This window comes from Rhipicephalus microplus, unplaced genomic scaffold (genome assembly GCF_043290135.1).
Source record: "Rhipicephalus microplus isolate Deutch F79 unplaced genomic scaffold, USDA_Rmic scaffold_23, whole genome shotgun sequence".
NCBI lineage: Eukaryota > Metazoa > Arthropoda > Arachnida > Ixodida > Ixodidae > Rhipicephalus > Rhipicephalus microplus.
The window spans coordinates 3,099,159-3,123,249 of record NW_027464596.1 but is presented as its reverse complement, the minus strand read 5'-3'; the positions used below and the strand labels follow the sequence as shown (position 1 = coordinate 3,123,249).

At 43.8% G+C, this 24,091-nt stretch overlaps 1 protein-coding gene across 4 annotated transcripts in view; it reads left to right on the top strand.

Moving 5' to 3' along the window:
• Positions 1 to 24,091, top strand: part of LOC119169356 (monocarboxylate transporter 12) — a 142,877-nt gene that overhangs the window by 77,887 nt on the left and 40,899 nt on the right. For all 4 annotated transcript variants that reach the window (XM_075883990.1, XM_075883989.1, XM_037420462.2 and 1 more), the window contains one exon: positions 22,303 to 22,486. In XM_075883990.1, the coding sequence (XP_075740105.1) occupies positions 22,411 to 22,486 (76 nt within the window). In that variant the 5' untranslated portion in view covers positions 22,303 to 22,410. The remainder of the gene's footprint in view (positions 1 to 22,302; positions 22,487 to 24,091) is intronic.

The following is a 24,091-nucleotide window of genomic DNA, read 5'->3' as shown; positions in this document are numbered from 1 at the left end:
ACATTCACCGTCAGCAAAGGCGAAGGCACGCCGGCCGTGCGCAAGTGAACACTCGGTAATTACAGCAGCGGCCTTCTAGGCACTCTGTGAGCTAGTTCAACTGCGAAATATCACGCTAGTAAAAAGCACCTAAGCAAATAAATAGGCTACAGAAGACACGCACGAAACCACTATGAAAAAAATGGCAGAATGTCCACGGGGTGAATGATGGAGAGTGGGGCGAAGCATCCGTCCATTCATACGTTCTTGTTCCATCCATCCATGCGTCCGTCTGTGTAACCGCCCATGCGTCCATCCGCCCGTCTGTGCATGCATCTGTTCGTGCGTCCGCACGTCCATCTGTGCGTCCGACCCTGCGTCCGTCTCTGCGTCCATTCGTCGGTGCAGCCATCCGTGTGTCCGTCCATGCATCTGTCTGTGTGTCCGTTCGTCCATCTATTCAAAACTTCAAGTACCACCATCTCGCATCTTTTCATAATATATTCCGCATATGCACCGCCATTCAGCGGACATTCCAAGGACTGAATGAGAGTAGGCACACGCACACTTTCTTAAGGATTGCGCCTCGGGTCTACTTCCCACCTTTAACCACCTCGAGTTCATACTATATACTAGTTCACTGTATTTATGGCACTGCGGCCCAACGCTCGCTAAACCTTTCTTAAACCAATGAGGTTTTGCCCAGTGAGTATAACGTAGCAACCCTTTCTTGTCAGATCGTGCTCAATGTACATGCCAATGGCTGCTAAGGAGGAATGAGAGACAGGAGAATTCGGCTTTTAGTTAACGCGCACGCTGCGAATTTTTTATTGTTCAACAACGCACAGAAATCTCTCACCGGCACCACATTGGAGGTCAAAATGTAAGACTGGTTACACACTACGACTACTAATACGACTACGAGGGACGAACAGGTGCCGCTATATGGAGTTTCGCCCCTAAAAGTGAGCGATGCCTCATTGACCTGGCATTGCGCCGAACTAAATACGGGCTCTCATAGCTGACTTCCTTAACACGCCCCCCCCCCGCCCCGGTCATGGCACTCGACCGAAAATACACATAATCAATTATTTATCCAAATGTTAGTTGAAGTGTCAAGCAAAATATTAGTGATCTTTGACATATATAAAATTATGACTGTTTGAAAAAAAAGATATATTGAGTATTTAGTTTTGGTTATTTGGCCCTTCCTCACTTAGTCACGCTTCAATCGTCGGCACGCGCACAGTTAAAGCCTGTGGCAATCGGTTTTCCACACTTTTAGTTCCAAGTTTCACGACCCATATAATTTGACCATGGTCTTGGGTCTGAGGAATACGTCGAGCAATTCTGTTCGGGCCGTATACTTGATGCGGCATTCTGGATCCTGCAAGAGGCAGACAAGTGTGGCAAAACAACGTTTAAAGAATGATCCCTTCACACTTTGCCACATTCTTCTCATCTGCAGCAACATTTACGTCGGATTAACAGACATGCATCAACACTGGGCCGAGAGCACCGTTACGTGTACGGGTAGATTAGCAAACCGGAAAAATTAGCTGCGCATTGTTCGAGCGTGGAGGCTGGACTCTGTTTTGAGCAGATTAACGTATACTGTTATGAACGGTAAAGCAGAAAATTGAAAGAGAAACAGTGGACGTCTACAGCAAGTTAACACCTTCTTATCGTTTCAGCGCCTACATAAGTACGCCAAATTTATCTCTAAGGAATGTTGAAATCGCTATTTTGTATGGCAAGTCACAGCTCTTGTGGAAACGTGTGTTCTGAGGAACTCTTGGCAACATTTTTTATACGAATCGTTCTTGATATGCACTTTTAAGACTTTGTTCTGACAATTTGTTTTTTTTTCTGTTCACATTTGCACCTTTTTTGTTCCCCCACTTCTTATTTGGGCGCATTGAGACTCAGGCGCCTCAGTGGCAACTCAGTAAGAATGGACAGTTGTTGGTTTCCGCGCAACCGTTCATGCTACTTCATGTCGTGCCTTCAGTGAGTCGTTCTTTTATTATACAGCGTATTCCACGCAAAATTTCCCAACCTGTGTTATATTGTATGTGCCTTTTATCAGTATATTGTTAAATGTTTAAAATTTGGTTGTTGCCTATTTTTGAGTGTTCGTATTTTGGTTAGATTTGATGCTTTTTCAAGCTGCTGGTTGCTCGTGTTGTTTATTTTTGTTTGTACTGATGCGAATTTGCAATATTTTTTTATTTGACTCGGAAATCTCTAATTTTATCACTTGTGATTCTCATAATTATGATTATTCTTCTCTTTCATTACAAACACTATCAAAATTAGTTATGTACATATGGCGAACTGCTTACCGATATTTTCGTCATCTCCATTTGTTTCTTGTGAGGTGGTGGCCCCAGCAGTTTTTACTTCAGGACTTCCGAATCTGCCATTCTATGTCTACTGTTAATTCGCTAAATACTGATCATATCCCTGCAGCCAAAAAAAATGGCATCCGGGGCTTCCGCTGTTAAGGCACATGCTCAAGTTTGTTTTCCATGCTCACGTGTTACCCGAAACTTCAACAGAATTCCTCACTTTTCTTTACTATCTAGTTCTGCCGTACTGCCTTCTTGTCAGTAGCTGGGTAGGCTGATAATTTAGACACAGCATTGACGCTGTCTAGCGCATGCCCAGTGCTTATTTTATAACAATTCTTCGACGCATATTGATTAAAATTCGAACTTCCTTTTCAAAGATAAATGACATACTTCCTCGAAGCAAACTTGAGCACGTGTACTCATTGTATGTGTAAACAGCACTGAACTCAAAAAAGCCCCGCAATACACGTTTAGGAGGAAGTTCCCGGTGAAAAGAGAAGTGCCTGTCTTATCAAATTTGCAGGAGTTGTTGATTAAAAAGTGCGCGGTATTCTGCACAAGTTTACCAGTGGGTTGGAAAAAATGCAAATTTACTAATGCACTCAAACGAAGACATCAAAAGCTTGATGAACGAGTTACTTCTCAGCTTATTCTCAGTATAGCATACATAATATTCGAAACCGTAATGTACAATGACATAGGCGTGGCGTCTACTTGACTTCATTCAACCTTAGGAAAGCAAGCTAGCTTGAGAAAAGGATAGTTTGCTACGGGTTACAGAAATGTTCGCGGTCGAACAATTGAAAGCCATACATAATACTACAAAGCCCTGTAGAGTCGTCAGCAAATTTAACGCGCACCTGTCCTGGAGCAGTTTCATTGACGCTAGCGCCGCGTGTATATGGGTTCTATTGCCGAGATGTTACTCATGAATGCCGGCATACTATGCAAGCATACCGAGGCGATATCTTGGAAACAGTGCCCAGCGTTGGCGGCAGGCATCAGTCAAAGTAGTGCAGGCCCTTCGTAAGAGCGTTTGTGCCTGGTGAGTATACAGCCTGTTCACGACTGCACATGGTCTTCGTTACCTACGATGAGCCGTTCGAATTAGTAGAAACCCTGGCAGTTTGAGACACACCGCCTGGTCTACGAGCACGCAATACGTAGGGGGATACCACAGCCAAAGGTGAACACCTAGCCCACCTCTCCGCGAGAAAAAGAAGATTTCGATTGCGAAATCTGCCTTACAAGGAAATGTCATCTCTCCAGTATTTTTAGCTTCATACTTTGAAGTAATCAAATGTCCGATATACAGACTCTACGAGTATAAGAATAAATATAAAGTGTTTATCTGAGTAACTGTGCCTTTATAGAAACATCGTGTTACTGAAAAGTGACGATGGCGAAATAAAAAAAAATGGTTGAAAGCGCGAACCGAGAGTGAGCTAGAGACCAGTGGATTTATACTAAGAAGTTTACAGACATGAAATGCGCCTAGCTCTAGTACAATTGAATCAATTGGAAATCATTCAGAGTGGCCGGCAATAAGCACGACGAACAGTCAGAGTTGATAGGCAGCGCTGTTTTTGTCTGTTTCTTATCGTTACGTCTATTTCGCACTGTTGGTACCTTTTATGATTGTTGATAATGCTACTGATGATGAACATAAATGTGATTATAGTGTTAGAACCACGGCATGATATTCAGCAAGGTGCATTCACACCCGATTGTTATATGTCAGCCTGGCTTAAAGGGGTCCTGCAGAGCTTCTTAAGCGGGTCAGAAAATGGTGCCGATCGGCAGTAGAAGATCCTGAAACTACGCGGACCAATCATTAGAATGCATTAAGGGACATGGAATTCAAATGAATTCTCAAAGTGAACTAGAAATTACTTATTCTTGTCCCTAGGAATGATACCCCGTACACAAATTGCCGCGGATATTATCCAAAGTCCGCGGCTGCTGGCTCGATTGAGCACAGTGGGCCTTTCGATCAGTCTCCTCTCTCGTAGAACGCTTTGAGATACCCCGAGCATTCTCAACAGAGCAATGTGAGCTCTTCAGGTCATGTGCTCAAAACGCCGTGGGTAACCTTGGCGACTATGGGTGCCCGGCTAACAGCGTATGAAGCTTCGGCTAGAAAGTGAATTTTTGCTGTAGTCCTGCGCCAACTTATCACCCCAAGCGGATGTCACGTTTCGCTCTCGCAGCAATGCACTGTCTCCGAGTTTGAGCTACGCCGTATCCATCCACTTGTGGGATATATATATATATATATATATATATATATATATATTGTAAGGAAGAGGAAGTACTCTTGTCGATTTGCCATGCATCAACTGAACATTTATTTTGGGCCACGTTGTTTCCAAGGAAGGCATCCTCCCGGATCCCGAGAAATTGCGAGCAGCGAGCTGTTACGGCTCGAAGCTCCTAAACCCGCCACCATCAAAGAACTTCGAAGTTTCATCGGCTTGTGTTCGTATTTCCGGCAATTCCTCCGAAACTTCGCGTCTATTATATCACCTCTCACGCAACTTCTCAGCAACTGTAAAGACATCTTATCGTGGTCCCCTACCTGCGACGAGGCTTTCACCATTTTGCGACGGCTTCTCACGACGCCACCCATTCTACGCCATTTCGATCCCGAAGCTCCAACTGAAATCCACACCGACGCCAGTGCTGTAGGCCTGGGTGCTGTGCTCGCACAGCGTAAACCGGAGCATCAGGAATACGTCGTGGCAATCGCTAGTCGCACACTTACCAAGGCTGAGAGCAACTACAGCGTCACAGAAAAGGAGTGCTTGGCCATTGTGTGGGCCCTTGCAAAGTTTCGCCCATATTTCTTCGTTCTTTTGACGTCGTGACCGACCACCACGCGTTGTGCTGGCTTTCGACGTTAAAAGACCCATCTGGCCGCCTCGCTCGCTGGGCGTTGAAAATTCAAGATTATGACATACGCGTGGTTTATCGCTCAGGACGGAAGCATGCTGACGCCGACGCCCTTTCCCGTTTCCCCTGTCCCAGAATGCCACAGCTGACTCCGCTTGCGATTCCACATTGTCATCGCTTGACTTTGACAAAATTGCTATCGAACAACGCAATGACCCGTGGACTGCGTCTCTCCTCAAACATCTCTCCGACACTTCTGAACTCCCAAAGACGCGAACGCTCCGGCGCCAAGTTCCACACTTATCGATACGTGACACGCATCTCTATCGACGCAACTACACACCAGAGGGACGCAAGTGGCTGCTCATCGTTCCACAAACCCTGAGGTCGCAGATTTGTTCCTCTTTCCACGCTGACCCACAATGTGGCCACGCAGGAGTCTTCAAGACCTACGAAAGGCTTCGACATCGCTACTAATGGCATGGTATGTCTACCTTCGTCCGCAACTTCGTCCGCTCTTGTGCCGAATGTCAGCGCCGAAAATCTCCACCACACGCCTCCGCCGGTGAACTGCAGCCTTTACCATGCCCTTCCCGACCCTTCGAAAGGGTTGGAATAGATATTTATGGGCCACTTCCATTGACTCCGACTGACAACAGGTGGATAATAGTTGCTATCGACCACCTAACGCGCTATGTTGAGACCGCTGCTCTTCAAACGGCTACAGCACAGGAGGTTGCCACTTTCCTACTGCGTCATTTTGTGTTGCGTCATGGAGGCCCTCAAGAACTCCTCAGTGACCGCGGCCGCGCCTTCTTGTCCGAGGTCATTGAAAAATTGCTCGCTGAGTGTGCTATTGTACATCGCACATGTACCGCTTAACACCCTCAAACCAATGGGGCTACCGAGCGCTTTAATCGTACTCTCGATGACATGCTATCTATGTATGTGACGCCTGACCACTCTAACTGAGACTTAGTCCTCCCATTCATTACATACGCCTATAATACGGCAACGCAAGCGACAACAGGCTTCTTCCCTTTTTTACCTCCTCTACGGCCGTAACCCCTCCCACACCATTGACACCATTCTGCCCTATCGACCAGACGCGTCCAAGTGCCTACCAATCTTGGACGCCGCCAGACACGAATGTCGCCAGTTAGCTCATCGCTTTACCTGCGATGACCAAAACAGGCAAAAAGCAATTCATGATGCCCAGACCTCAACTCCCGTTTTTCTTCCGGGTCCTCTTGTGTGGCTGTCAGTGCCGCATCGCACACCTGGGCTCTCTTCCAAACTTCCGCCAAAGTACGATGGGCCATATCGTATTCTCGAACAAACTTCGCCAGTAAACTACCTCATTGAGCCTATTACGCCACCATCAGACTTGCGACGTCGCAACCGCGAGGTTGTACATGTCCAGAGGCTCAAGCAGTATCACGGTTCAACGCCGCCTGCACAGGACTAAGTCGCCAGGATGGCTCCTTGTTTTCTCCGTGGGGCCATTGTAAGGAAGAGGAAGTACTCCGGCGCAGAGGCAGCAGCATCGAGCGTGCAGCAGCAGCTCGAGCTTGGGAATTGCGGCTGGTGCATCGCCTTCCAAGTCTTCCAAGCATCAACCTTTCTGCTCAATAAATCTTCTCTATATTATATATATATATATATATATATATATATATATATATATATATATATATATATATATATATATATATATATATATATATATATATATATATATATATGATCTCTAACAGACAGTAATGCCAAGGAATGTACAGGGGAAGTTATTAGTACCAATGGAATGTAAATAAGAAGAAAGAAAAGTGGATGAAAAATAACCAGCCGTGAGCAGGAAACGAACCTACGACCTTCGAATAACGCGTTCGATGCTCTAACCACTGAGCTACCACAGCGGCCTTCCCCCCCTCCACTTTTTTGGGGTCTATATGTGAATTTAGAAGTAGGAGTGACAGTCAGCGCCATTTATAAGCCAAACGACGAGTGTGAAAACACTCTTATGCGCATGTTTTGGCGTCACGTAGCACGTGATCTTATTATGAGCGGGCAGCTGAATAATTGTCCCTCCTATACAACCTAAACACACCAAGTCTGCCAGTACGAGACCCTCGTTCAATGAAATAAGGGAAAGAAGTGTATACCTAAGGGCTCATTTTTCCGTGTTTTAACACAATATTAATGAGATCTAACAGACAGTAACGCCAAGGAATGTACAGGGGAAGTTATTAGAACCAATGGAATGTAAATACGAAGAAAGAAAAGTGGATGAAAAAGTAACCAGTTTTCACTTTTCTTTCTTCTTATTTACAATCCATTGGTTCTAATAACTTCCCCTGTACATTCCTTGGCATTACTGTCTGTTAGATCTCATTAATATTGTGTTAAAACACGGAAAAACGAGCCCTCTGGTATACACTTCTTTCCCTTATATATATATATATATATATATATATATATATATATATATATATATATATATATATATATATATATATATGTATACTGTCTTCACCCTGGCAGTTTTCGGGAGTAGGTATCAATGAGTCTCTTCCGTGGTGTTCTTGTTGCAATCGTCGCATCTTTCTGCCTGTGTATGGTATTTCAAGCCTTCATAAATTTTCTCCTTGTTTGCATGTCATTTAAATGAATTATATCAAGTATAATGAGTTTATCGGATGCGCCATTGTTTTTCGTGTATACGTGCGATCAAAATGCTAACTGATGTGTTCTTACTGCTGTGAATAACAAGTCTCCGATAGTCTGCTGTGACGCACTGCACCAGTTAGCGTTCGTTCTATTTCCAACCAAGAAAGATGCTCTCCTCATGTGCACCTGAATATTTTTAGATTTGTACCACCTGGAATTCTATGCAAGGTTCTGTGTTCTGCTTAGATGACGCCACTTTTGGACATATTGCGTTAAACGGAAACCCGTATGTCAGGTTTCGAAAGAACTCGAGCGCTATTCGACAGCTTCATACTACGTCTCATAGTTGGTTTCCTGGTACGTATGCCTGTAACTGTGAGGCGCAATTCTCGTCGTGCGCAGTACACAGTTCGCGTGTGCTTTAACCACCTGTGTCGTTCAATTTCTTAGTCACTTGCGGTCCTGCCTATCGACTATATATATTGCAGGCATGGCCCCCAGAAAAGCGATGAAGGCAAAAAACCTTAGTCCTAGTGCCACTAGATATCCCTTGCGAGCTCTAAGACGCAGCGGACGTTTTTTTCTGCATAATAAGAGTAATAACATCTGGGGTTTTGCGCGCCGAAACGTACTATGTGGTTATGAGAGACACCGTAGTGGCTGGCTCCGTAAAGATCGACCACTTGGGTTTTTTAACGTGAATGTAGATTACTTGAATCCGAAGTAGTGAATTCATTTTCTTAGGCTAGTCATAAAGAAACTTTAAAGGAAGATTATCATAGTTCGACTATCATGTTTCCTTCGTGTTTCCTTAACTATAGGAGAGCACAACGCGGGGGCACAGTGTTTAGCTCAGACCTGGGGTTATTTAGTGGGCCCTGGCGTCACGAAGGAACATACAAAGTGGACATGTGATTCAAATTGAGCTTTTTTTGCATACTCTCCGACCCACTCTGATTTAGGGTCAAAGCACCGCAAGGCGCTTAACTTGCGGTGACCTTAATGTCGTTATAGACACCTCGCCTCGCAGAGAGCCGAGCTTTGCGTCAGAAGGTCTGCCTATGGATGCATGTCTATGCAGATACGAGCACGGCCTTTCAAATGCAGTGACATTCGCCTTGACACGCTCGTGGGGCTGGGCCTTGGTATCGGCCGTGACCAGAATTTTGTCCGCCCTCGATCACAGTGTCTGCAATCACCCACAATGGGCACGTCGTGTTGATGGCAGCTGATTAAACGTAATATGAGTGCCATATCGGCCTTTGGCTCCCGCCACCTAATTACTATGTATGAAATTTGTCAACGTGAGAGTGAGATAACAATTCCCGTCAAAAATTTACATTGTGTTCTTTTATTTTTATATTTTTTAAATGCGCCACTCGAAGTGCATTTGTTCTTTTTATGTACGACAATAAATTAGCTCGCAGGCCAAGAAACTTTACTGCTCACAAAACCTTCACAAGTTGTTTCAAAGGGAAGTTTCTGGTGGGAAACCAGTCGGTATTGATAAAATCGTTAACACCAGGGTACTTAAGTTTAGGTTCCGGAATTCATTTTGAAAAGAATTCAAAAATTCGAAATGTTTAAAATGAACGTTAATCTGTATTTATGGAAGTTAATTGTCCAAGCAGTATAAAAAGAATGCGTCGCTGCCGGCAACTGGCCCGCCTCTAGATGATTGACACAAAAGCAACCAGAGATACCAGCAAACACCATGTGTAAGCTAACGAAAACGTCCCTTTCTACGTATTGCCGCTGTATACATTTCTCGAATGAATATCACGCATGCACTGGTGGCGCAACACGTACCGTACAGTTCGTACAGCTATTGCCAAAGCCTTGTTGATTGTCTAAACATGAATTCAGAAAGATTTGGTGCTTTTAAAACAAACTATCGCCGTAACATGACCCAAGAAAAAGTATGTGTGTTACTATTTGGATCAGTCTTGACTTGCCACGCATATGACTATGTTTATTGAGACACCATGGCTATCGACACCTTCATTTTAGAGCTAAAAAAAAGGGGGAGGGGTATGACATGGCATTGTAAGCTCTTTCAGCAACTAGTTTGTTGCATTTGGTTTAAATGAAATACAGTGCATAGTAATGTGGAGGTGAACCAAGTGGATATCCACGCATGAGCCCTTGCCAAGCTCGGCACATGTGGCATCAAGAAATTTTATCTTGCTCTCCTAGAGAGAGATGAATAATTTGCTAGCGCAATTAGTTCCTTTTCTTGGTACAAGGGAAGCCTCCTAGTGTTCGCGGGCTGATTTCTTCCACCTTCTATTTGGAAACTCAGCTTCGCGGAATATCTGGTCAGCCATGATTTTCCTACAAAGAGTAGAAGGATGGTCAACATTAAATATTGTACGTGCTCTCTGAATGAGAAATCAAGGCAGCAGCTTGTTCGCCCTTCGTATGACTTTGCGCAGGCCAGGGCATGCTGTATACTTCTTTCACATGTCTCAAAAAGACCAAGGCGTGCTTCTTTGCGCATCATTTCTGCTCGCTTACCGCTTTTCTGGTGCGACGGTAAAGCTTCAAGATTTACGTGGTGCCGATGACTCACTCTATAGTACCACGACTCACCGATGCCAACCTGACAATCTTCAAGAAGGGTTCTACGCATGCCCAATTTTCTCCTTTTTTCGCCTATATATGTATACCATTTTGATATTAAATTTTTGTTGAAAGTAAGCACTCCTTTCTGTCTTTGTTTTTTTTTTTTTTGCTCTCGTAGTTACGAAGTAACTACTTCTAGATTGCACTGTTCCTACAATCAGGGTTCACCACTCGGAATATCTTTTTCTGATTTCGGCACAAATGAAAAGATCGTTTAACATATGAGTGGAAACGAGCTTGCCTTTGTCGATAAAAGAGCAATGATAACTTTAACTGGATGTTGAAACTCGACAAGAAAGGACCGCCAGTGTCACCCAACAGCGATGTGGTCGATGTACTAGTAGGAGATTCCTCGCTGGTACTCCTGTTTGGCATAAAAAAAGCATAACGTGTAGTTAGACTTTACGCACTTGAGACAGCTTTTTGTTGCGCCAGAAACTAATTTTTGCTTTTTTCTCACGTGTTCAAACAGAGGCCCGGTGGCGTTGCCAGCGGTGTGGTCGCTTGTCTGCATGTCTGCCTGCAATCGACGGAGAAACGCGATCACAACGTGCGCGTCCGCTCATGAACAACAATAAAGTGTGCGCGTGCCCTAAATGACCACTAAGATATTTGTTATAGTAACAAACAAAACTTGATGTAGCCTGAAATAACCGCACGTGATTTAAGTTTTCGACTTTCAGCGTCAGTACAACTGTCATCACCTCCAGTCTACTGGTCAGTTTTGTGGGAATTCATCCCACCTATGGAAAGAGAATGAGCGCATATCGAAAACTTCTTCCTTTTTCACACAAAAACTTTACACACTTTTCATAGAAACTGCTTCAAAGTTGGACACTTCTGATGGTACTTTTTTATTGCGACGCAAAACAGAAAAGCAGTGAAGGACGGTAGACAATACAAGTGGCAAGTTAGAGCTCACAAAAGATAGTCAAAAACTCTCGTTCTTTTTTTTAGAGTGTTGTTTACTGTCGTGTACTAGTTTAACCTAATAGTAAACAGCTTAATGCACCTAAAGTGGTTTTGAGGACGAAAGAGACAAAATAGAAAAAGAAACAAGACAATTGGGTGCACAGGCTTCAAGAAAAACATTAGATGGTTTATTCTTGAAGGCTGCGCACCCATTTGTCTGCTTCCTGTTTTTAAGTGCTCTATGCTAGGCACATCTAAGAAATAAGGAGTAGCCTCATTTGTGTGTCAGCGCCTTCTTACATCACGCAATAAAGAAGAGTGAGCAGGCTGGTGCCCTTGTTTAACAAGCTCACGCGTGAGCAGGACATCTTTTATCAATTATGAAGGCCTACAGCATTCCAAAGAAGTTATGATAAATGTGCTAGCACTGCCTTATTCTCTGAAACAATCAAAGAACAGCTGTATATGCGTAATACGCCTCCATGACAAGCGTATGTGGAAGTATCGCAAGTATGCAATGCTATTTCAAAATGCAAATAAAATAATAATAGTATCGTTACCTATGAGCACGCGCCACGAGTCGAATTGGCGGACTCCTGTTTGACGATGAAAGCATTTTGTCCGATAGTAAAATAGTTAAACCGTGGTGTTCTCCCTCTCATGCTGTCTCTTTCTTTTTCTTTCTCATTGCCTTTTTTATACTTCGAATGGGCTGAATATCACGTTTGGTCGCACGTAGCGAGCTGGCCTCTCTTTGCGCCCTAATTTTAAGTAATACATGTGTGCGCTGCAATGTGTGGCATTACGTGGAAATGTAGCTTCGAGCACACTTTGAAATAATTGCGAACGTACATAATACTGATTCAGGCACAAAACTGCGCACAAAGACTAGAATAGTACTCGCACCTTACTTTTCGCTCATATTACTAATGTAGAACACATCCAAGAGTCTTTTTATGATAACAGCACTGGTCTAACAGGGAGGAAGGTACACGTGCCATCCCACGAAGACTGAATTTCGCAGTGAACTTCGTCCGGCATGGGACACACAACAGGTTGATGAGTATAATGGGGACGCTGCAGAGCGCATAAGGCTGTTCAGTAAAGATTGAAAAGAAGGCGGAAGTTTAAAAAATATGTATAAATTTAGAGGAAAACAAGAGAAACATTATTCGACATGTTTCAGCGTAAAAAAATCAATAAAGTGGATAGGCATGGCACTTGATCTTATAACCAAGAATCAGGTTGAGCACTTCGAATCAAAAGGTCATCTCTTACAACAAACAAAAATGAAACAGTCAAAGAAGATTTAGCAAAAAAAAAATATATGGGCGCAAACATGCATTAGTGGAGCGGAGACAGGTAGCAGTAGAGCTGGTGGCATTACCCATCACTTTTCCCGCACCTCACTACTCTCTCACATCGCTTGCATTATTCCACGATACGGGATTATTCTGAGCTTTACCCTATCACCCCCTCCTTTTTTCCCCGCTAATCCACCTTTATTTTTTTTAACCCTTTAATTTACTTTACTATGCGCGGCTCTAATTTTCAGTTTTTTTTCTATCTTAGTTTGGAGTGCGTATTCGAGTAAAGTAGTAGATCACAGAAAAGAGAGTGAAAGGATCGCGTGCCCGTAATGGTGACGATAGGTTCCACGCCCTGCCATGCCACATAATCAAAAACCTAACAGATTCTCTGCGAAAATACTCAGATAACGTCACGATATTCTTTCAGAACCTGTTACCTAATGATTTGGAGTCGTCAGAACTTGGAATGACGTAAATTTTATTTCTTAGCAAAGCTTCAGTAGAGAAATCCACATTCCAGAGGAAGGATGTTGTTTTATAGAGGCCATATAACTGGGGTTGGGGTCTTTCGCTATTTGTAGCAGTAACGTGAGACGATTCTTTTTAGTGTAATTGTGAACGCTCACGTGTATCAATGAAACACAAAATGCTATTCACTTCTGATGCGTAGTCTACCAAGACGAAACCACTTCTCCTCGAAAGACGTGGTGAAAGTTAATGAAGTTCGGTAGCATGCTGCACACCCTGTAACCTCTGAAGGTTAAAGCCCACTGTGAACTTTGTTTGCAGCTGCCTCTTGAAAAATAACGAGTCTGCAAGATATAACAACCCGTAGTCCGAGTCACAATCATTCAAGTTTCGTTATATGTTCTGAACCTTCCCTGCCCCACCCCCTCACACCCCTCATTACGACCTCAGCACGCCACGTGGTGTCGTACTGCCTCGCGGATTGTCCAGCCTTTGTCCAAGTGACGGTATCATCAGGTGATATCATAATTCCCTGTCTACGCATACGCCATGGTTATCTGATGTCATGCGATTATACGATAACGCTGTGGCGTAAGTCACCGATTTCGGCACCCTGTGACGTCATCGTGATGTCACAACGAAACTAAATCATACTTTCTCTACACACCTCTCCCTCAAAGACGAGGGCGTGCATTTCTTCGCAACTTCATCCACCTGCCGTTTTAAGTGCGAACGCACTTTATAAGTGACCCTGAATCCGCCTTCCACGGTGCGCCTCCTCCTCTACCCTAGCAATGGCGCGAGGAGTGGGGAGGAGTGCCTCATATAGAGTTTCCTAATATACACTAGAGGGAACTCTGGCGCTAGTGCCTACGGGAGCTGCAACGCACGGCGCTTCAGCGAGCATGGGAATGATGGGTAGTACACACATTTGTCTAATCTTCGTACTTCTGGCCTGCTTCTGGCTTCGTTTGAGTTCGTGTGGCTTCGACCTGTTTTCTCGCGAAACAAAAAATCAGCAAATATTCAGTGGTTGTTTGAAATCAGTGGTTGCTTGAAAAGCAAATGTTCAGTAGTGTTTGAACTTGCTCGAAATCGACAAGTCTTCATAGGTATGGATCTATCGCAGGCATCAACCTCGACTGCGATACCTTGAACAACGAGTACAACGCAATCGAATGCGAGATCGCACGCGCCGTTGAAGATGTCGCACCGGTTGAAGACAAGGCAGCGCGGCGAAGGGCCCGTGATGCCGAGCGCAAGCGGGCGAAGCGGGCCGCGAACATAAACATCATTATAGTGCGAATTTACTCTCACATATACACGTAAACTCACCAAGATTTCCTGAGAGAGCCTAATGGTTCCTGGGAATCGCAATGTGATCACATTGGGGGAGTTTACGTTAACTCACTGGCGAATGAAAACGGGTTTTAACTACACTCCCCCTCATAGCATCACCCCGTGCATTCACACTTAACCATGTTCACCCTCGGGGAAACGTTTTTTTCTCTTTTTTTACTCAGTGTCACGCTTAAGGTTTTAGCCTCAATAAACTTCAAGTACCGTGGGCTAATCTTATGCCGAGTGATGAAATTATGACAGTGCCGCAAACCTCAGTGTTTGTCACAAGTATTTAGATAGATTGCTTGGACATGACGTTTTTACAATATGCGATTAAGACCAAGGGATCAGCGCCACATAACCTTATTAGACCCAGCACCAACAAAAATCTGCTCGCTGGCGTAGCACTTCGCAGCGTGGCTGAAGAAAATGCTTAAATGGCGCCATGCTTTACATCTGAGTAAAACTTGATCGCCTTCACGAAAAAAAAGCATCTTGCAGTATATCCGTGCGGGCGCGGATACATGGCTCTCTCGCCTCTCTTAGCATCCACAAAGAAATATGCTTTTTAGCAATTTAGTACATCCATACAGTTGTCTTCCAATTGAAGACCAAACACCACTGCCGCTTTCACGTCCAAGTGAAGTGTGGCTGGCGTCAATGTACCACGCAAATGGACTCACAACCACATTTCGGGAAGGAAAATCTACCACGGGGAGTGGCGGAAAGACACGCCACGATGTTGTCTCCTCAATCCTGAATAACAACGACTCGCTCATGCAGCATGTGCGACGCCAACGCTGATAGCCAACGGACAGCTGTGTTTGCCGGGCCGTAATTCATTATGCAACGTCTGTACGAGTACGCTGTGTGGAGAGCAGTGCGTGCGTGCTCAGTCAAAAAAGAAAGCTGACACAGTGTATGCCGGCGTGTTTTTTTTTCTATAATACAGCGAAGGCTTCACTGGAGGTCAAAACAAGCGTTTTATTTACGTAAGCGCGCGTTTTCAAGGACTAGCGACTTCGAACGACCTGCGGGTGATCCCTGCAGAAAAACTGATATGACTTTTTGTGCAAGGAATTCCCTACAGCTTCTACGCTACGGGATTGGGTTCTGTCGATGAAGGTCGAGTCAAGCTTGTGAGGCCCTAATATTTTTATGCGCTGGAGGTCGTCCCGAGATATCATGTTGCCGTGCTTTTGTCACACGGCATGGTGCCACGGTCGAGAGCACTGGAGAAACTTGGTTGCTGCGATGCAACTTCAAATCTTCGAGATCAATGCAACGTAGATTTGTCTGGCTCACGTACTCGGTTGAAATGTTGTGTCACTAAATTTGTGAGTATTCAAAGACATTGAGATACGTACGTCATCAACTAGGCTGCATTTATGCCTCTATTACACTTCCGTCATCAGTGTCAAATTAGGTATGAGATCTCAATGTGTAACGGTATTAAACTATAAAGAAACAGTAGCGTAAATGTTTCGCGCACTTTGCTCATGCAACTTCGCTCCCATAAAACACGACACTTTAAATCGCCAGAACCTGTTGATAAGGTTTTCGTGGAAAGCTATGAAAATTGTTGGAAAGCTCAAATCAATAAGCGCAACATTAAGGTACACCAGTCACATACCTTTTTAAGTGAAACATTTGTGATCAAAAAAAGTAGATAGTCGAGACTGTTTTACAATAATAGTGAAAAATGTGATATTTCTAGCTAAGGGAAACGTCAACGTAATTGCGATATTCACCTATCCTATGATGAATTCACGTACGACTAACCACTTTTGTAGAGGTTTTGCACACTCACTCTGCTGAGCAGTGTGTGCTGAGCAGTGCGTCTTCTTTTATTTGCAAAAAGTCTTTGTTTTAGCAGAACTTTTGAATAAGAATTATGTTAACCGATAAACATTCAGATTTATCCAATCTGTGGCTAGGAGCAAAAACAAAAAAAGAAGATGGGCTTAGTTTTTGGTCGGGCGGTCTCATGACGCCCATTTTCGACTGTGTAGGTGCCCTCTCAAGCGACTATGCACTTCGCTCTGCCAAGCACCAGGTCAGTAGTGCGCATGTACCTATTTAACAAGTTAGGTACCTTGCGGCAGCGATACCCTGCCTCCCACAGGAACAGCGGATGCTCAACTATTTCACTAAGAATTTGGTTGGTAAAGGTACGCACAGGGGCCTTCGCAGAGCCTTATACGGCTGCCTCTCGAGATGAGTACCCACAAACAACTGAGCGCCGGGTCACTGTACTTATCTCTTTATTGGGCAAAACCTGTGTGTTCCCGGTCGGCACTATGAATCAAACCCGGTACCTCCCGCATTCGAGGCGGACGTTTTAAAGCATGTAGCCACCACTGCAGTACGAGGGACACTTCGATCAGCATAAACACTTTTCCTTTCCTTGAGGCTGTGCCTTGGTACAGTAAAACAGTTTCTATAATGGTTCGCTATCCGTTTCGCAACCGTTAGGTGCAATGCGCTGCGTTCGGTACATCGTACAGTGGTATTTAGTTGTGGCTGTACTGGCTCCAACACTTTAGAAATAACTGCTACGGGTCACAGAACATGAGCTAACAGGTCTTGTCCGTTTGTTTCTTTATCGTTTGCTCTCTGTAGGGTCTGCATCACGTGTATCGCAGCTCATGAAACGAGTGGAAGTTTTGCTAGGAGATAAAATAAATCAGCCTGCTTCTTGACAAAAAAATTAGCGATGTCTTTTTGTAGGAATACCGAAGAGAAATTTACCGAAAAAAAATAACTGCAGGAGGCATACACATATCTGCGGTCATCTTATGACAACTGCGCTGCATGGCAAGTGCAGCGGCATTTCCGATCCTCCAACGTGTTCTGTCACATTGCGCTCTCTCTCTCTTCATTGCAAATTTTGCTGAATATGGTAAATAATGTAAAATCGAAAAGCTGTATCAAAAATTTAAAAGAACGCGAGCCCTGCACGCAACGCGCAGCACTGTCCCCTGATTTTACAACTATTCATCATGCTGAATTACTTGCGATTCTCATAGCATTACGAAAATCGCCTCAATTCATGAGAGATACTATTATTCTAACGGACTGCCTGTCCGTGTGTACTTCATTAACGGCGCCTAATATGTCCAATGTTTTAGACGTGTTTTACGCCCTTGCCCCAAGATATTTACGAGTCATTATGTTAGTGTGGATATTAGGGCATAAAGATGTAACCCTCAATGAATATGCAGATGCACTTGCAGTGGCCTCACATACTTGTCCCATAATTTCTATATTGCCGGCACTAGCAGTTATCGTCGTGGGACGCTTTGGAAAGTTTGTCACATTGGATAATTTTGAAAAGTCTCGCTTGGCAACACCTGGGTTTTCGCATCTCAAGTACCCCTGAAAAAATCGATGGTGTCCCTCTATAAGAGGGGAGATATCAATTACGAGACTATGAATCCGATTCTTTCCTCCCCCTCCGCTGAGTTTTTATCTACACAAATCTCGTCTGGCGTAGTCTCCCCTGTGCCTCCACTAAAAAGAGAGTGAATCTATGCATCACTTCATCTTAACATGCAGGTTGTTTATAAATCAAGAAAAACGACTGTCGGACGAACCCTTACATCCTCTCTGCAGGTTGGCTTTAAATTTATTCCTTCCGGTGGTGCTTTCTTCTGGAGCAACTGAAAAGGGATGTAGCGGCAAGCACGTTTGCGAAGCCGTGTGCGATTCTCTAAAGGAAACAAAACGAATAGAATGTTGGGCTTAGGCATAAATTCACTTTATTTCCTACCATATTAGCTTTTGAAGTTTTCTTAATGTTACGTATATTTATTTTATTCAAATCCATGGTTTACCAATCTATTCTCTGTTAAACATCCCTATCTAAACGTCCCACCTGGTAGAACAATTCTATCTCAAAGATGAGGTACCATCCGTTTCATATCCGATCATCAGTGGTGGGTAGCGCCAGGACTCTGAGGAACAGCCAACAACAACCACTGTCACAGCAAAAGCACGAAGAGCGGCCTTTTCTTAACACTTTTGAGTAACTGCTACAAGCACACTTGCTGGGTACCCACTACGTCATAGATAAATATGATTGTTGTGGAGTAGCCTGGCTATTCTCTATCATTCTTCGGAGAAGCGTGGTATCCACTCTCCCCTTGATAGCAAGATTGTGCAAAATTTTTATGCCATGGCTGATGACGAGGAAGAATTATGCCTGAAGTGGGTATGCGCTAGAGTAAATAGGTGAACAAGAACAAGCTTTTGTAATGGGCTGGAATATTATACAACCCGCTCTTTACGCAACTCACATGGCGTGACGCCTGTTTGTTCCTCTGATGTTTTAAAACGCTTTATTACTCAAGATGCGGGATTCTTTTCCCGGCTTCAAGCCTGCCTAAGGCCAGTTTTGAACCAAGCTTCAAGCACCGGTGTGGTCGAGCGGTAGAATGCCGCGCTGGCGCGCAGAGGACACGGGTTCAAATCCCTTTGTGTGCTTACTGTCTTGTATTTACTGATTTCATCCTATTTTTTCGATTATTGCGTTCAGACACCGGCAGCGGCAGCCAAAAATTAATGACAAAAAAGCTTAATTTGTTATATATGAATCAGTTATCAAGTGCAGCGGTCGTTCTGGTAAATAATGCGGCATTTTTGATCATTTAGAAGAAAACGTGTTGATATGGCTAAATTAGTGATTAGTTTGACCAACTCCATGCAGGGGGTATAGTAATGGGATAAACGAAAGACATGTTGATGCAACGACGAACAACATTTGAGCCCAACTAACCTCGTTTTTTTGTTTTTCAAAGAAGCTGATTGTCTGCTCTATGAGTGCGCTACATGTTTTGTGCAGGCCTGGTGCTTTCTTTTTTTCTCAGTCTCAGCACTGAAACATACGGACAATACTGATACGTTCTCACCTATGAATAAAACTTCCCTTTGGGTACGTTTAGGTGGAAGTTTTATCAGGCACAGTTACTATACACCCCACAACTTTTATAACCACTTTGACAAAAGAAGGCTGTGAGATGTGGCGCCCATTTTTTTCTCTGTCATTATTTAGTCCTCAAAGGTACGGTTGGGCCACAAAACTGGGGCTTGTACATTCGGAACGTGATGCCATAGCCCCTGAGCCCCCTAGAGTGAATGAAATCGCTCACACACGAAAGCAAGATCTATCTGTGTGCCCATGCGTGCGCTATGCTTCCTATGTATCACGCTCTTCTCTTCCCACTTACGTTCTGAGTTTCATATTCCCTGTCATCTCACGTGTGCAACCCCGAACACAATACTTACGACCGCTTTGCCTTCCCTTTGATAAAATTTTTGCTTCAGTAACTTGTTTTGCTTTATTGCGCGTACAAGCACAACGTACGATCATATAAGTCAGATACGAGGTAACTTCTAGTAACTCGAATGATGCCGTCAATGAGCAAAAAAGCTCAGTGCTCCGCAATTGGAAGGCAACGCAAGATATGCTACTGATTGCAAACATACCGGTGAACAAGAAGGGCGCGTGTAGGGAGGCGGCGAAACGTGAACAAAAGCAGGACATGAGGCTGCGCTGCATTCACTGGTGTGTGCGAAATTTGGGAAAAGGGGCGCTATTCTATTTAGGATAGATGTCTCTTTTGGATTACTGTTATCCTTCGTCAGCAGGTTGAGTGTCACTTCCACCGCCCCTCGTTGCGGTGGATATCTCGCTAAGCGTCCAGTGCAACATCTGCAGAAACACGAAATAGTTCAGGTAGCTTTATGTCTTACACCACTTTGCCTTGCAAGTATACATGTAACTTCCGATGGAGGCGGAAATGTTGTAGGCCCGTGTACTCAGATTTGGGTGCACGTTAAAGAACCCCAGGTGGTCAAAACTTCCGGAGCCCTCCACTTCGGCGTCTCTCATAATCAAATGGTGGTTTTGGGACGTTAAACCCTACATATCAATCAAGTATACATGTAACTCCTCAATAGCTATTGCCCTTCACTGACTCCGTCTGTCACTCTATTTTGATACAGTGCTTGTTTAATTCAATGCAGCAGCGTAGTGTTTTACTGTCGATGGAATGCTGGAAATGAACGATGCATTTGCGGCTAACCAGACTCAATTTCCAGGTTTTAAAGCAGGCGCATCATGTGCGCTCCAGACGACAGCTTGGGTAACGATGCGAATACTAAATACTGATGCAGTGAGCAATGCACTGCGTCAACGACTTCAAAAAGGCCGCTTAGATCACGGCCGGGCTGGGCTTCTTTCTAGTGGTGAAAAAAATTGTATGCGAAGATTTTCGTTTACGCTTTAAAACACACAAGGAGTGAAAGTGTATTAAGGATCTACTCAACGGAGTATCCTCGCATTCATTTCGTTGTGAAAATATTATAAACTTTTTTGTTCTGCTGGCTTTTTTTTTATTTTCTTTTGTGCTGAGTTGAATCATTTTGTAATAATACAAATAGACGACGTTACAAGAAAGCTTTTCGACTGATCTGCAGGCAGCGTGGCGGAATGAGCCAAACGTCGACTAGATATAGAACCACTCGAAGTAAAGAGCGATCTTTTTACAATAATACACCAGCGGCTGCAGTTGCTGAACTTCATAGTCCGAAGAAAAACTCGTTTGCACAAAATGCTGTGGTGTCAACACACCCCGTCTCACCTCATGTCCGTTTAGAGCCTCAGAATGCTGAGGCAGAAAAAGTCAGCAGAATGAAGGTCCAACAGACGCGATTCCGTTTTGTCTGACTTTTCAGTCTTTAACATCAGGACTTCAAGAAAAATACACTTAGCAAACTAAGTCGTTCTAAAGGCTGGAAATATGTGCTCTTTGCAGAATGGTGTAATTCTTGTGGCTCTAGAAACCCGTGGCTTGCGAGTTCGTTCAAGTTCAAGCAAAAGATCACCGAAAAATTCACGTTATGCCACAACGCTAGGAAGCGGTGAAGGGCATTTGCCTCTGTGTTTGACTCTTACGGAAAGAGCCACGCGTCATCCGTACATAAACAGTGGAGTGATTCCACGTTATACATACATATAAAAAGTAAGACTTGACGAGCATGCCTGGTGGTGTCTTATCTACCAGTTTCGGAATTCCGCGCTTCTGCCTTTGAACTCTGGCAAGAGTTTGTTTGCCTGCACGCACGTGGTCACGTCTTTTTTGTTGGTGTCCATGCAGAACGCTATGGTGAAGAATATTTCTGCGTGTTGTGATTTTAGTCCAAAATAACACCGATTACGTTTATATTTTAATGAACACTCGCTTGTTATCACTCGCTTCATTCCAGTAGAACTATTAAGAAGCAGTCAGGAAATCCGCTTACAACGATGCTATTGTTAGATGAGTGCACGTTCCTCTGACGTTTTATCAGTATTATACATATATTATTATATCTTAGCAGTGTTACGTATTATATTGTAGCACAGCTTTCGCACCCATTTCTATAAGTCATGAATGCTTTCAGCTCACCTGTGTTTCTGTTTATTGTGGTCCTATCCTAGAAAGAGAGCGAAAAGACATTTATTGGGTCCAAACTGCAGAGTTTGAGGTGCTGATCCATCCACCTCCTGGCTATATATCTATGCCGCGAACTTTAGGAACCTGCGACATTATGAGAATTGTGAGGCCTGTACACGCGGTGACGCTTGCCTCATTATTGTGTGAGCATGTGCTCGACATTCCTTAAACATGGAAATCTGTGGCAGTCAGCGTCTTAAGTGCAGTACATGGTGTCACGTGTGAACTGTACTTTCTTCTCCACATGTCACGCAGCATGGGCCGGACAGCATTCACAGCTGGTGCACGGCGGGCGCTTGTGCCTTGTCAGCCTTTTTCGCTCTGGCCCCGTTGCGGGCCTTCGGCGTCCTTTTCGTGGCCATTATGCAGGAGTTCGGCGCCAACAGAGAAGAGGCCTCGTGGACAATCATGCTACTGGGTGGTGGGAGAGTGCTGTCGGGTGAGTGCATAACCACTTCTGTGGCTGCAGGCTGTAATGTATGCGCCTAAATAATGCACGAAAAATGTTATAACAGTAATACAAAAGAATCGCCCTGTTTTCCAACGCCAAGCTTTGAAATTTGTCACCGTTGTATGGGTAAGGTACAAAACAGCACACACATATATGCGCACAAAATTACTCTCAAACAAAGATGCAGAGAAGAAATCGCATCGGAAAAGTTTGCAGTCATAAAAGATGTACTGGGTTCATCATTGTATATAAAAATTGAATTTATGGTGACCTCAAGCGTACGGGCAAAAGCAGAAACAAAGAGAACATCTAATTAGATTCGTCTTTTCCTTGTTGGTATATGAAATTTTCAATTCTGCGAGCACTGTAATTTTCAAGTCTGTGAGCACTGTTAAACTGTAGATCTTATGAAAGCTGCATATACAAATTCATCGCACTAGAGTACATCTTTCCATACAACACCTTGAAGGAATGATGTGCAGACGTCTTGTTATTTAACGATCAACTGCATATACAAATTCCTCGAATTGAAGTGCATCTTCCTATACGGTACCGTAAATGAATGATGAGTGGACGTCTTAGTATTCAACGCTGACCCGAAAAATAACAAAGAAAGTCGACCACACGCAATGCGTCTGTGCTCACTTCGTATTGGTACCCTACAGCACAGAAGGCAGTAGCAATAAAATGAGTCCAGCGTGTTTACTAGTAAGGCACTACTAATGATAACAATATCCGTTTTATCAATAGTTACGTGACAAAAACTGTCAACAGCACTATCGAGTTTCATAGTACAGTATCGATAAGGTAATATCAACCACGCAAGCTCAATTCAGCATCAACTGAGTTTCTCCAGTGCCTCGCAAATGGCGGAGCAATAGGAGCACGCTGAAAAGCAGAAACGCTGACAGGCTCGCGTTCTTTCAGCAGAATGCTTCACTGGCACATTGCAATAAGGTTGAACTGTTCATCTGTAGCGACAAACTAGCCGTTATATAATTATATATGAGAGAACTGCCAGCCCTCAAATTCAAGTTACATTCTCTGACTTCAAAGAAAAAATATCAAACTGCAATGGTTCGGGTTTCACCGTTCACTTTCCAACCTAAAAACATCAACAGCTAAGTTTGTTCGTTTTCAGGTGTAAGTGACTGTTTTTGGCCACAAATTTCTTGGATGGCCATGATCCAGCATTTCCGCTGCCGGAATAAGTTAATTATTTTCCCAAAAGAGTTTCTGTAAACGAACTAAGTATTGCTGCACTCGGCTCTTGGGGATGTTTTGGCATTATTCTCAACCGAAACAACATAATTATTGACTCCCCAATCAATAGTATTACCTGAAGAAATGGTGCCAATGCTTTATTGGTAATCCAACCGATGATTTATTGATAGTATATAGAAGTATTACGTATAGTTTTGTTACAGTAGCTAGAGCTTGAAGGAACCCGTAACGAATATTTATGGTACCTGTTTTCATGAGTGCAACAAAAAGCTTACCAGTCAAAGCTTGTAATCATGGAACGGTAACGCGAAAAACTCCGCAAAACATTTATAATCATATTTTTTTTGGCAAATATGCAGTCTTAAGGAG